This window comes from Phocoena sinus, chromosome 20 (assembly GCF_008692025.1).
Source record: "Phocoena sinus isolate mPhoSin1 chromosome 20, mPhoSin1.pri, whole genome shotgun sequence".
NCBI lineage: Eukaryota > Metazoa > Chordata > Mammalia > Artiodactyla > Phocoenidae > Phocoena > Phocoena sinus.
The window spans coordinates 31138688-31152249 of record NC_045782.1 but is presented as its reverse complement, the minus strand read 5'-3'; the positions used below and the strand labels follow the sequence as shown (position 1 = coordinate 31152249).

General features: G+C 38.2%; 1 protein-coding gene across 7 annotated transcripts in view; it reads left to right on the top strand.

The window, feature by feature from the left end:
• Positions 1–13562, top strand: part of BCAS3 (BCAS3 microtubule associated cell migration factor) — a 578866-nt gene that overhangs the window by 11352 nt on the left and 553952 nt on the right. For all 7 annotated transcript variants that reach the window (XR_004347453.1, XM_032616301.1, XM_032616303.1 and 4 more), the window contains exons 4-5: positions 708–783; positions 8882–8988. Coding sequence is in view for 6 of the 7 variants with exons in the window: in XM_032616301.1 (XP_032472192.1) it covers positions 708–783; positions 8882–8988 (183 nt within the window). In the remaining variant the exon portion in view is untranslated. The remainder of the gene's footprint in view (positions 1–707; positions 784–8881; positions 8989–13562) is intronic.

Sequence of the window (13562 nt, the reverse complement as noted above, 5' to 3'; positions counted from 1 at the left end):
GACATTCTAAGTGCTTGCAAGTGTATACAGTCTAGAAAATCTAGACAGTTTTAAATAAAAACATTTGATTTGAGGAGAGATGACTCCCTTTGAATATTGATGGGTACCGTTGATACTTTTCCTGTGACTTCACAGCAGTTCATGCTTATCTTTGTGACCCTTGCAGGCTTGCAAGAAAGCTAATAGTTTGGGTCCAGAGGCCAGATAAGAGACTGAAAAGTAATACGTTTTTTTCTACCCCCCAACCCTGGCCATGCCCTCCACCTGGAACTGGTGGTTGGCAAAAAGTAATGCTCTTGACAATTCTAGGTAGAGTGTAATTGCCTGATCATAAACACCTGGGAACTAAATTGATATGTGTGGTAGTTTGGTGTTTTTCTTCAGCTTTATTTGTTGACCAGTATAGGAGATTAGTTTTTTGAGTACCTTTGAATTAGAGTGATGCTTCCTAGTAGACTATGATTATTGTATTTTAGGTTTCTGTAATTCTTAGGCTAAAAACCCTTTTCTGACCAAGCTTATCAGACTCCTGGGTAAGTTTCTTTAAAAATAAAAATATTACAAAATGTGCTAGTTCTCAAGATGTAGGATTGGTGAGGTTGGAGGGGGATAGTGTTGGCCTTATTTAAGTTACTTTTTGTTTTGAACATCAGTTAATATTTGAGCTGTAAAACATTTTCATTCAAGTGTTTCTGTTTACTGTGCAGGCTTACAGTGGAACACCTCTAACAGAAGAAAAGGAGAAAATAGTCTGGGTCAGATTTGAAAATGCAGATTTAAATGGTATGGTTTTAACTTTTGGGGGGCATATGAATTAAATGTTTGTTTGAGGTTTACCTGATTCCAAAAAAACAACGCTCACTTTTCGTCAGATTACTTTTTCTTTAAGTGACTTTTAAAGTTTTCAAAATAAATTTATTTTTAATTTAAAAAGTAACATATTCAACTACAGAAACTTGATTAGAACTAATATTGTATTGTACAAGTCTTAGAGTCACTGTAACATGTAGTGCCTAGCCTTAAACTTCAAGTCCAAGTGAGATAACAATTTCTTAGAAAAGAAGTTTTTGTAATTCCAGTTTGGTTACTTGTATAGGATTTATAACTGCAAAATAATCATTAGTGTTGAACTTTTTAGACTTTAAAATTATTTTCCTGAGCAGAATGTTGTGCCAGTTCAAGGCCTGTTTGTTCTCAGATACCTTCCATTTCATTGCTCCTTCCTGCTCCCTCTTGCAAGGGGGCTGCTTCTTGTCTGTTTCCCAGGCTGCCATGTCTGTTTTCCTCTGGCAGGGCTTGGGAGGCACTGGTGGGTAATTGAAAGGGAGGATGGGAGAAAGGGAAGAGTATTATTCCCTCTCCCTCTCTGTCAGCAGCTGCATTTCCTCTGTGGTTTTCACTTCACCTCGGCAGCTCCACTGGGGTTCCAGTTTCTGCCAGGTGACTCTAGCGCCCTGCCCTCCTCCCTGTCTCCCTAGTGTAGGGGTGGTAATGGCTGCCTGCCGTTGCTAATCCAGTAGGTTGCCTCACAGTTCCTTTTTTGGCTTCTTAGCAGTTCTGTAATCTGTGTAACGGTTGTCTGTATTAAATTCCCAATTATGAATACACTGAGTTGTTTTCACTTGGACCTTGATGGATGCCATACTCTTGAGTCTTAGTCTCCTCTGAGACTTTTAAAATACCATATTTTCCTTTAAAAGCTACGGTCCAGGATGCAGGAGGCTGTGTCACTTCTGCAAATAGGTTTCTTTTGAATTTTGGATTCTCTGTCAGCTGGTTTGTTCAAATGACAACTTGTGCCCTCTGTGGAGAATAACACGTTCATTTGTATAGGTGATTATTTATGATATATAAACTTTTCCTACACTATTTCTCTTTGAAAGCTTATTCTATTTAAAATTTCCTTTCTTTTTATGACTGTCAAATTTCCTTGTTTACTAGTATATTCTTTTCTTTCTTCCTTTTCCTTCTTTATTAATAACTATTTAAGTGTCGGTCATCTTTTGTTTTCTATCACCATTTCCTCATGAATTCATACTCTTTTCCCTCCTGGAAGTATATTTGCTTTGTGGATGTTAGAATGTATTAGAGGACTTTCTTGATTTAATAACAAAGAAAATGTGGTCATGGTCTTGAAAATATTAGCCAGATAATAGCAAAAACTTGTACAGCGTATGCAAAATGTTAAAAATAATTTAAAAATCACAAAATTGAGGAATTTCCTGGCAGTCCAGTGGTTAGGACTTCACGCTCTCACTGCTGAGGGCCTGGGCTCAATCCCTGGTTAGGGAACTAAAATCCCATAAGCCATGCAGCGTGGCCAAAAAAAAAAAAAACAACCACAAAGTTATCTTTAAAAAAATGTCATCAAAATAATCTTTAGGCAAGGTTTTTTTGTTTTGTTTTGTTTTTAAACAACAAGTAAGAATTGCTGGTGTAATAATGCTCTATAAAGCATTTGCTTTATTGAAGTAAAATGCATCTGCATCTGGAAATGTAGATGGAAACTGCTTATTTGGTACTTTGTGTTCTGTTGAACTTATAATGGTTGTCCTTAATTTAGTATCCCATATCCCCGTTGACTTATTAAACTTTTAAGTTTATACATCTTCCTGTTAAATACTTTAGCACACTCACGTGTCCTTTGGTCTCTCCTTTCTATATCATATTGATAGTGTATGAAATTTTGTCCTGGTTTTTCAAGGATATACTTTTTATTATCTCTAGCCCTAGGAGGTGTGTGTGCGTGTGTGCACATGTATGTGTATGGTTGTGTTTGTTTTAAGGCAATAGTAAATATTACCAAGATATTTGATCCTCCTTAACTGCCCCAATCTCTCATAACATTTCCTTTTTTTTTGGTCATGCGGTATGGCATGTGGGATCTTAGTTCCCCGACCAGGGATCGAACCTGTGCCCCCTGCGTTGGGAGCATCGAGTCTTAACCATTGGATCTCCAGGGAAGTCCCTCTTAGAACATTTCTTGAATGTGTCTCTTATTTGTGTTCTTTCTTCAGGAATGTTTTATTTAGGTGTTTGTGTGGCAGACCTTTGGAGATATTTATAATTGAAAGAAAATTTGGCTGTGGGAAAGAAAAAGTAGGGTTCATTGGCTGCAAGTCCAACATCTCCTTGAAGAAAGCTAACAAGGACTAACTTTTCCATTGCATTAGAGATTCTTGATCAGCCAGTCTGCCCTTCCCTGGTTGTGCCTGCTGCAGCTGGGATGCAATTCCTTGTTCATTGCCTTTGTCTTTCATGATATCCTAAGGGAGACAGTGGAGGGGATTCTTCTGATTGCAGCCTTATATGCTTAGCAGGCTGCTTCTTTGTAGAGCAGTTATGGGTACCCAGAGATTGTATTAGGTATTTAGGCTTCTCTTTTCTAGACTGGGAGTTTTTCTGGCAAAACAATTTAGAAGTCTTCTACCTGTCTATAGATTTAAGTTATTTTATCATATTAATGAAACTCTGTTGCTATTAATTTAAAACTTGCAATGTTCGAATTGAACTCTGCTCTGGTGATTGCTTTCTGTTTATTCCAGCAGGCCTGAGAGCTCTGCTTTTCTGCTTGAAATTATAAAGTGGTGCCAGTTGGCCCCTTACCTCCAGGCTGCAGCCCATTTGATTATGGGCTTGTTGTGCTTGGGGGTGGAGTAGGTAACAACTTTTACAGGGGATACTTCTAAGGAACCTGGCTTATTGAGATTCTCCAGTCCTGGATCCTTCTAGGTATCTGCATTCCTAATCAATGTACTAACTTTGGTTTGGTGTTAGGTAGAGACTACTACTTTTGGAGTTTATTAGAAAGTGAGATTAAGGCCCTTTGTATCATGGTCATTGTTCTGTTTTTGCTTTCAGGCAGCCTGATTTATACCTAAGATTGTTTTTCTTAAGGCACTGTACTGAAAAAGGTATAAGAAGTAGCCAAAGCAGGTTATTTATGTATGTATTTATTTATTTTTAATTAATTAATTAAGTTTTGGCTGCGTTGGGTCTTCGTTGCTGCACACAGTCTTTCTCTAGTTCCCACGAGCGGGGGCTCCTCTTTGTTGTGGTGCGCTGGCTTCTCATTGCGCTGGCTTCTCTTGTTGCGGAGCGCGGGCTCTAGGCACACAGGCTTCAGCAGTTGTGGCATGTGGGCTCAGTAGTTGTGGCTCGCAGGCTGTAGAGCTCAGGCTCAGTAGTTGTGATGCACGGGCTTAGTTGCTCCACGGCATGTGGGATCTTCCCAGACAAGGGCTTGAACCCATGTCCCCTGCATTGGCAGGCAGATTCTTAACCACTGTGCCACCAGGGAAGTCCCTTTTTTTGTTTTTCTGTTTGTTTTGGGATTTTAGTTCCCCGACCAGGGATTGAACCCCAGGCCCTTGGCAGTGAGAGCACAGAGTCCTAACCACTGGACCACCAGGGAATTCCCCGTTATTTGTATTTTAAAAAGAGCACTCTGACTGAAATATGGAGCTTGGTAGGCAGCGGTGGAGGCAGGAAGCCACTCAGGCTTTTGCAGTAGATGTTGTAGACAGGGGTGGTGGTGATGTAAGAGAGCTGTTTAGGAGCTTGGTCATAGATTTATTGCTAGAGGGAAGGAAGAAGGCGGTTCCTGATCTTGCTATCTGCATAGATAAACATGCTATTCACCAAAATAGGGAGCTCTGGAAGATCAGGTTTGGGGAGGAAATCCTGATCTTTGAGTGGAATTTGATCTTCTACTGAGACATGCAAAAACCCACACTGAGGAAGTCACTAGCTGATACTGACTGAAGCAATGGTTGGAATGAGATCACTTGGGGAGCGTATACTGTGAGAAGAAAACAGAGTTTAGGAATTTGCTTCGAGTAACTCCAATATTTAAAGAGTAGTTAGAAAAGGATGAGCCAGCAGAGAAAATGGTGAGCATCGGTTATAGCTGCTGAATAATCTTAACAAGATGTGCTTGAAAAACATATTGGATTCAACAACTTGGAGGTTATTGGTGACCGTAGCAAAAGTCACTTGGGAGGAGTGTTAGGGGCAGAAACACATTCTGCAATGGATTCGGGGTGAATGAGAGATGAAAAACAGATGACAGTTATAAATAGATGAGGAATTTAGCTTCTAGAAGGAGAGGAAATGAAGTCAAATAAAGGGGGAGGGAATATTACTGCTTTATGATTTTTTTAAAAACTTATTTATTATGCAAATATATCATGGTAAATAACACAAAAATATGGATCAATGAATGAATTTTTACAAATCCAACACCTGTGTAGACATCACCTAGGGTAAGAAATGGAATGTTGCTACCTAATTGCCTAGTGATTTTGAATTTCATGTAAATAGAATTGTTCGGTATAGAGGCTTTTGTGTCTAGCATATTACGCTTTTTGCATATTATGTCTGTGAGGTTCATCCATGTTACAGTATATGGTAGTGGGTCATTTTTTTCTGTGCTGAATAGTCTTCCATTGTATCCGTGTACCACTGTGCTTGTCCATTCTCCTCTTGATGGACATTTGGATAGATTTCAGCTCTTGGGTCTTTATAGTAATGCTGCTGTGAGTATTCTTTTTTTTTTTTTTTTTTTGCTGTGAGTATTCTTATCTCTTGATGTATATGTGCTGAGGCTTCTAATGAGTATATACCTAGAGTGGAACTACTTGGTCAAGGGCATGGTATCTTCAACTTGAGTATATATTGTCAAACTGTTTTCCAAAGTGATTGTACTGATTTACAGTTACTAGCAATAAATAAGCAGCCTCTTCACTCCATATCCTGCCACCACTTGGTTTTGTCATTGTGGTTTTAATTAGCACTTCCTTGATTACAGATGAGGTTGAGCCACTTTTCATGTTCACTGATGATTTGACTATCCTATTTTTGAAGTGTTTTTCCATGTCTCCTGCCTATTTTTCTACCGACTTATCTTTTTCATATTGATGTTTGTTATATGTATTAGATGAATCCTTGTGTGGTTATAGTTGTCTCTTCTCCCATGCTGTGGCTTGGCTTTTCACTCTTCTGGTAAGGGTGGCTTATGAGTAACAGAAGTTCTTCATTTTAATGTAATAAATTTAATGTAGAATTTGGCGATCTTTTATGCTCAGAGTTTTTTTGTGTTCAGTTGTAAAGTTGTTCCCTGTACCGTGATCATGAAAATACGTTGCTACGGTGTTCCTCTAGTATTTTATTAACTTTACCTTTGTCATTTACATCTAAAATTCCCTGGTATTGATTTATTTGAAATTTTAAAAATTGTTTTTCAATAAGAAGTTCTGAAGTATTTGGAAGACATTTAAAGGAAAGCAAACAGGAAGCTGAAATCACAAAACTAGTATTTTTTTTTTAACAGTACTTATAATAATCAGCACAAGTAAGGTTTTAAAGATCAAACTCTCTCAGTAGAGTACAAGTACCAAGTACCACCCCACTACACACAAAGAGTAGACTACAGAACCTAACAGAGCGCCACCAAATTGCCTCCTTGCTGTTCTTAAATATAGGAAACATAATCCGGACTTGCCTGGTGGCTCAGTGGTTGAGAATCTGCCTGCCAATGCAGGGGACACGGGTTCGATCCCTGGTCTGGGAAGATCCCACATGCTGCGGGGCAACTAAGCCCGTGTGCCACAACTACTGAGCCTGTGCTCTAGAGTCTGCAAGCCACAATTACTGAGCCTGTGTGCCTAGAGCCCATGCTCTGCAACAAGAGAAGCCACTGCAATGAGAAGCCTGCGCACCTCAATGAAGAATAGGCCCACTCACCGCAACTAGAGAAAGCCCACGTGCAGCAAGGAAGACCCAACGCAGCCAAAAATAAATTAAAAAAACAAAAACCACACAATTCTTTTATAGTGAACTATATGCCCAGTGTGTTCAGATATAGCAGGATTTAATTCTTATATGTAAAGGAATATAATTTTTCTTCTATTGCTAAATTTGCATATATTAGAAATTCTAGATGGTTATATGTCATATTTATATTTAGTTAACTTTGGTAAAATATTTTATTTTCATTTATCATTTACAGGTGGTTTTATTCCTGATATTAGTATTTCCTAGATATCGAGTGAGAGTTTGATTTTTATTTATTTTTTTTACTGCAGCATGATTTTATAACAACAGTAATAACATCAACATAGGGCTTCCTATGCCTGATACTATTCTAAATGCTTTTTATATTATCCCATTTAACTCTTACAACAATCCTTTGAGATATGAGTATGATTACCTTCATTTTACAGGTGAGGAAACTGAGGAACATTGACAGTACTAAATTTCACAGACTCTTGTGTCTACCTACTTATACAAGACCTCTAGCTGTTTGCAAAACCCTCTCCGCATCTTGCTCTTCCCTGTCCTCTGCCTGTTATTTCTCAGAGTGTCCAGATGCAACTTGTGAACCCACACAGTTTATGTTGTGTGCTTCCGCTGGGCACTTCTCCTTCTGTGCTTTTACCTGGCACTAGTTTCCTACTGGGTACTGCTGTCACTGTGTTAGGTTCTGTAGTCTACTTTTTGTGTGTAGTGGGCTGGTACTTGGTACTTGTACTCTACTGAGAGAGTTTGAGTTTTAAAACCTTACTTGTGCTGATAATTATAGGTACTGTTAAAAAAAATACTAGTTTTGTGATTTCAGCTTCCTGTTTGCTTTCCTTTAAATGTCTTCCAAATACTTCAGAACTTCTTATTGAAAAACAATTTAAACAATTGTTACCGCCAGTAACATTAAAGAAGTGTACTTGTTTTTGTTGATTGGCATTGTCTTTTTTTTTTTTTTAATAGATCTTTATTGGAGTGTGATTGCTTCATGATACTGTGTTAGTTTCTGTTGTACACCAAAGTGAATCAGCCATATGCATACATGTGTCCCCATATCCCCTCCCTCTTGAACCTCCCTCCCACCCTCCCTATCCCACCCCTCTAGGTCATCGCAAAGCACCGAGCTGATCTCCCTGTGCTATGCTGCTGTTTCCCACTAGCTAACTATTTTACATTTGGTAGTGTATATATGTCAGCGTTACTCCTACTTTGCCTCAGCTTAACCCTCCCACCCCATGTCCTCAAGTCCATTCTCTGTGTCTGCATCTTTATTCTGCCCTGCAACTAGGTTCATCAGTACCATTTTTTTTTAAAGATTCCATATATATGTGTTAGCATACGGTATTTGTTTTTCTCTCTCTGACTTACTTCACTCTGTATGACAGACTCTAGGTCCATCCAGCTCACTACAAATAACTCAGTTTTGTTTCTTTTTATGGCTGAGTAATATTCCATTGTATATATGTGCCACATCTTCTGTATCCGTTCATCTGTCGATGGACATTTAGGTTGGTTCCATGTCCCAGCTATTGTAAATAGTGCTGCAGTGAACATTGTGGTACATGTCTCTTTTTGAATTATGGTTTTCTCAGGGTATATGCCCAATAGTGGGATTGCTGGGTCATATGGTAGTTCAATTTTTAGTTTTTTAAGGAACGTCCATACTGTTTTCCATAGTGGTTGTATCAGTTTACATACCCACCAGCAGTGCAGGAGAGTTCCCTTTTCACCACACCCTTTCCAGCATTTATTGTTTCTAGATTTTTTGATAATAGCCATTCTGACCGGCACTAGGTGGTACCTCATTGTAGTTTTAATTTGCATTTCTCTAATAATTAGTGATGTTGAGCATCTTTTCATGTGCCTCTTGGCCATCTGTATGTCTTCCTTGGTGAAATGTCTATTTAGGTCTTCTGCTCATTTTTTACTTGGATTTTTTGTTTTTTTGATATTGAGCTCCATGAGCTGTTTGTATATTTTGGAGATTAATCCTTTGTCTGTCGTTGCATTTGCAAATATTTTCTCCCATTCTGAGGGTTGTCTTTTTAATTTGCTCCTTTGTTACTTAATTCTAATGTAGATACATCAAGAAATCTGGAATTTCATGAAATACATAGCACAGGGAATGAACCACCTTTGCTGATTATGATTGGCTACAGTGATGGAATGCAGGTCTGGAGCATCCCTGTAAGTATGAAGATGGTTGAATCCCTGAAATATACTTTTCAGCATGCTAGCTGGTGTGAAACCTGGCGATATTTTCTCTAAGGTCTCATCCATTTATTTTGCAAGTAATTGCTAAGAGACCGCTGTGTGTGGAACCCCATACTAGGCCCAAGGGCTAAGGGGAAAATGGGAAATTAAAGATGTTGTAAATGATTTGTAAAGTGGGCCAGCAATTGTGGGAATCACTTTACATGTTATATCTAATTTCTTATCATAGTAACTCTACCTAGTTGGTGTTATTATCTTTTCCTGCATTTTTACAGAAGAGTAAAGAGGCTTACAGAAGGCTTTTAAAAAAAATAGTGATCATTTAAAAAAAAGTTTTGAATCAGTTAAAACATTCACATGGTTCACAATTCAGGAGTTATAAGTGGGTAACAAAACTCCCTACCACTACTCTCCCCAATTTCCCTTATCTTGAGCAGTTTCTAGTTTTCTAGGATTTCTAGTTATGTTTCTTTTCCTTATAGCTATATTTTATGCTAATAAGAACATATATACATATAATTCTCCCATCCTGCCCTTCCTTAACGGAAGGGAACATATTATACAACTCAGTCTGTACATTGCTGTTTTTTTTACTTATAAATCAGTATTCAGAGAGCTTCTCTATGGAATTTATAACTGCTTATAATTCTGTTTTTTGGATTTTCCTTAATTTACATAACTTGTTTCCTTTTATTGGAAAAACTTAAAATTCCCCCCCACCCCCACCCCCTTTCTGCTATTAGAAACAGTGATGTAATACATGAATTTGAACAAAGGTTTTTTTGTGTCTGTGTATCTATATAGGATAAGTCATAATTTTAATAAATGTTTTAAATTGCCAAATTCTATTCCCAGTTTCCCTCTTCAATCCTACATGTTCCTCTTTGGAATGACCAAAAATAAAATGTACTAAAAGAGGAAGAGGCTTGGTAGGATCACAGCTCAGTGAAGTGTAGTAGGGTCTGCATACTTTGGCGTGTACTTAGTTATATTCTGCTCTTTGGCATGGCCTAGATATCATGTCTCTCCTCCAGATTTTGGGGTGTGGGGGGGAGTTGGCGGGTGGACCCTTTATTGTGTATTTTTTTTTTGCAGTTAGAGGCCTGGAGCCAATAGAATTTTAATTTGTGCCTTTAATAGATGCATTTACCACATTGTTTGAAGCCTCTTGTTAGTGGGTGGTTCAGCTAGAATTTTTTTCCTTTTTTGATTTTTTTGCATATTATGGTTACTTCTTAAAGGATTTATAAGCAAACATATATTACCTCAAATTTAATGAAATTCAGGATGTCCCTGAATTCAGAATTTGGCTAAAAGATTATTAAGTAATGAATACATTGAACTGCATAATTCTTTAATATTCTAAGTAAAATTATTGTTTATTCTTTGATAAATCACTTATAATGAACTTTGGTCTTCCATCTAATCTTATAATAATTATATATCATATTATTAGGTATTTAGGATTTTAGGTTTTATATTTCTTTCTTTTAAAGATTGGCATTATTTTGCAGAGACAGAAGAATCCTGTTGGTATGTCATGGAATGAGTGTCCTCGTGTTTTTGCCTTTGGGGATGTGTAGTTGACGTTTTTTCAAGGCCCTGCAATGTTGTTTGTAATTTAAGTATCACGCCAAAGGCATAGACAAAGGACTTAAAAGTGTGGCAGTCTTTGCTTGCTTTCTTTTTCCTACCAAGAGAAATATTTCTAGGTTGTGTTCAAGAGGAGAGGATTTTGTGAATTTAACTTTTTCTTATTAATAGAGACTACATTTTGATTCTTTACACTGTTGACAGACTTGAAGGCAAAGAGGAAGCTAGAGCTTTAACAAGGTTGGGCCTTGTGGGATTAGGGATGTTGACTGGATTGAGCACATTTCTTTGGTGGTACTCAGGCTACCCACTTGCTTTGGTTATAATTAGAGGTATCACTTTTAATAGTTAATTTGTGTCTGGTTCTGAGTAACTTAAAGGTCTTATGAGGAAATTACTTCTTTACAGTAATTCTTATGCCCAGATTGTATTCTGAGAGATTTAAATAATCTTTTCTTCATGGAATTTTCATTGACTAACAGTTGTTTTTATTTATTTGTTTATTTATTTGGCTGCATTGGGTCTTAGTTGTGGCATGCGGGATCTTCATTGTGGCATGCGGGATCTTTCGTTGCGGCTCGCGGTCTTCTCTCTAGTTGTGGTGCGTGGGCTCCAGAGCATGCAGGCTTAGTTGCCCCGCGACATGTGGGATCTTAGTTCCCTGACTAAGGATCGAACCTGAGTCCCCTGCATTGGAAGGTGGATTCTTAACCAGTGGACCCCTAGGGAAGTCCCTGACAGTTGTTTACTGTTGTAGTAGTATAGCCCCGTGAGGACTGGTTCAAGAATTAGAAGGCAGTTTGGAAAAATAAGCTCCTTCTGTTGCACTGATTGAGCTCTTACTATGTTCATAGAACTTTATATACACATTATCTCATCTGTTGTATACTGTGAGGGAGAAGTTATCCTATTTTACAGGTGGTAAGGTCACACTACTTATAAGAGGTGGAATTGGAATTCAAACCCAGTTCTGACTTCAGATTCAAAGCCCATGATCTAAGAGCTCTATTTCCCCTATGTGATAGCAGAAGATATGCCATGCAAGTAGTATGGCACCTTAGTTTTAGTTTTCATTGTAATAGGTTACGAAGTACCTTCATATATTCATCTTTTATAGACTAGTGTGACTGTTACCCATTACTCTAACTAAACCCTTCTGAAACTTGTTTATTAGTCAGTTATTCAGTAATCATTTAAGTGTTACCATGTGCTAGACACTGGGGAGCTTATGTTGGTCAACCTAGAAATAATCCTGGCTCTTAGGGATCTTCGCAGACCATAAATTGTGTTTGCTTTTCAGTAAGTGCGGGTGGCCAGAAATCAAACCCTGTCCAAACTACAGCTCAGTTTTTTCTTCAAGTTTGTGCACAGGGTTCCCTTCTATTGATTTTATGTAACTGTCCTACCTATGAGTCTCAGATTAAGAAAATAAGCATCCTGGCTAAACATGTAAAAAAATTGTCTATTTATGTAAGTGCACAAATATGAACAAAGCTTAGATGATATCTAGGAATATAGTTAAGTGGAGTTAGCTCAGAAGCAGAACTGTGCACAAGTAATTTCTCTACTGCCCAATCACTACCACTTTGTATATGAGATGGCTGCAGGAAAACACCAGCTTTCATAGCTTTCCCAAGCTGTCAGGCCCCTTCTTTCAACACATCTGATGCAACATAAGAAAGAATGATTATTTGTGATGTTGATGTTCTGGATACATAGGCCCTTTTCCCACCTGTGCCTAACAGTGACATTGCCTCTTTTTGGTAATGTAAATATAGGCTCTCTTGCTTAAAATTCTTAATTAAAAAAAAAAAGTCAAAGTTATACATGTGCATGGACTAAAGACCGAATAATTTTATGGGAGTCATATGAAGAAAACAGTAGTTGTATATTCATCCTTTCTTAACTCCCATAGTTCTTTCAGCTCTTGTTATCTTTGCATTTATTTCAGTTATTTTATTTTATTTATTTTAAAAAATATTTATTTATTTATTTGGCTGTGCCAGGTCTTAGTTGCAGCGCACGGGATCTTTGCTGCCACATGCAGGATCTTTAGTTGCGGCATGTGGGATCTAGTTCCCAGGCCAGGGATCGAACCTGGGCCCCCTGCATTGGGAGCGAGGAATTTTAACCACTGGACTACCAGGGAAGTCCCTGGTGGGGACTTCAGTTATTTTAAAATATCTTGCTTACATTCTCTCTTTTTTTTTTAACATCTTTATTGGAGTATGATTCCTTTACAATGCTGTGTTAGTTTCTGCTGTATAACAGAGTGAATCAGCTATACATAAACGTATATCCCCATATCTCCTCCCTCTTGCGTCTTCCTCCCACCCTCTCTTGCTTACACTCTTGATTTTTTTTTCAGCCAGTTTTACACATAGATTGACTTGGTGCCATGAACTGTGAGAACGTAAAAATTGTTCATTTATTCATTACAATTCTTGGATAAAGTATGTATTTTGAGCAAAATAGACATGGCCTTTGCTCAAATGGAGCTAGTAGGAGAAATGGATTTAAATAAAAATAAATTAATAGGGCTTCCCTGGTGGCGCAGTGGTTGAGAGTCCGCCTGCCGATGCAGGGGACGCGGGTTCGTGCCCCGGTCTGGGAAGATCCCACATGCCGCGGAGCGGCTGGGCCCGTGAGCCATGGCTGCTGAGCCTGCGCGTCCGGAGCCTGTGCTCCGCAACGGGAGAGGCCACAACAGTGAGAGGCCTGCGTATGGGAAAAAAAAAAAATTAATAGACAAATTGTAATATGAAGAAAATAATAAGAGATTATAATAAGGAAGTGGCATAAAAGTTAATTAAGATTTAGCCACAGTAAGACTGGAACAGCAAGTAGTGAAGTCAGAGGCTCTGAGGTGGAAATGTTCTTTTCTCTGTACTGGGACATTGATTTAGATTTCTTAAGTTTTTTTCTTCTTAAAGAATATTGAGATAGATATCTTT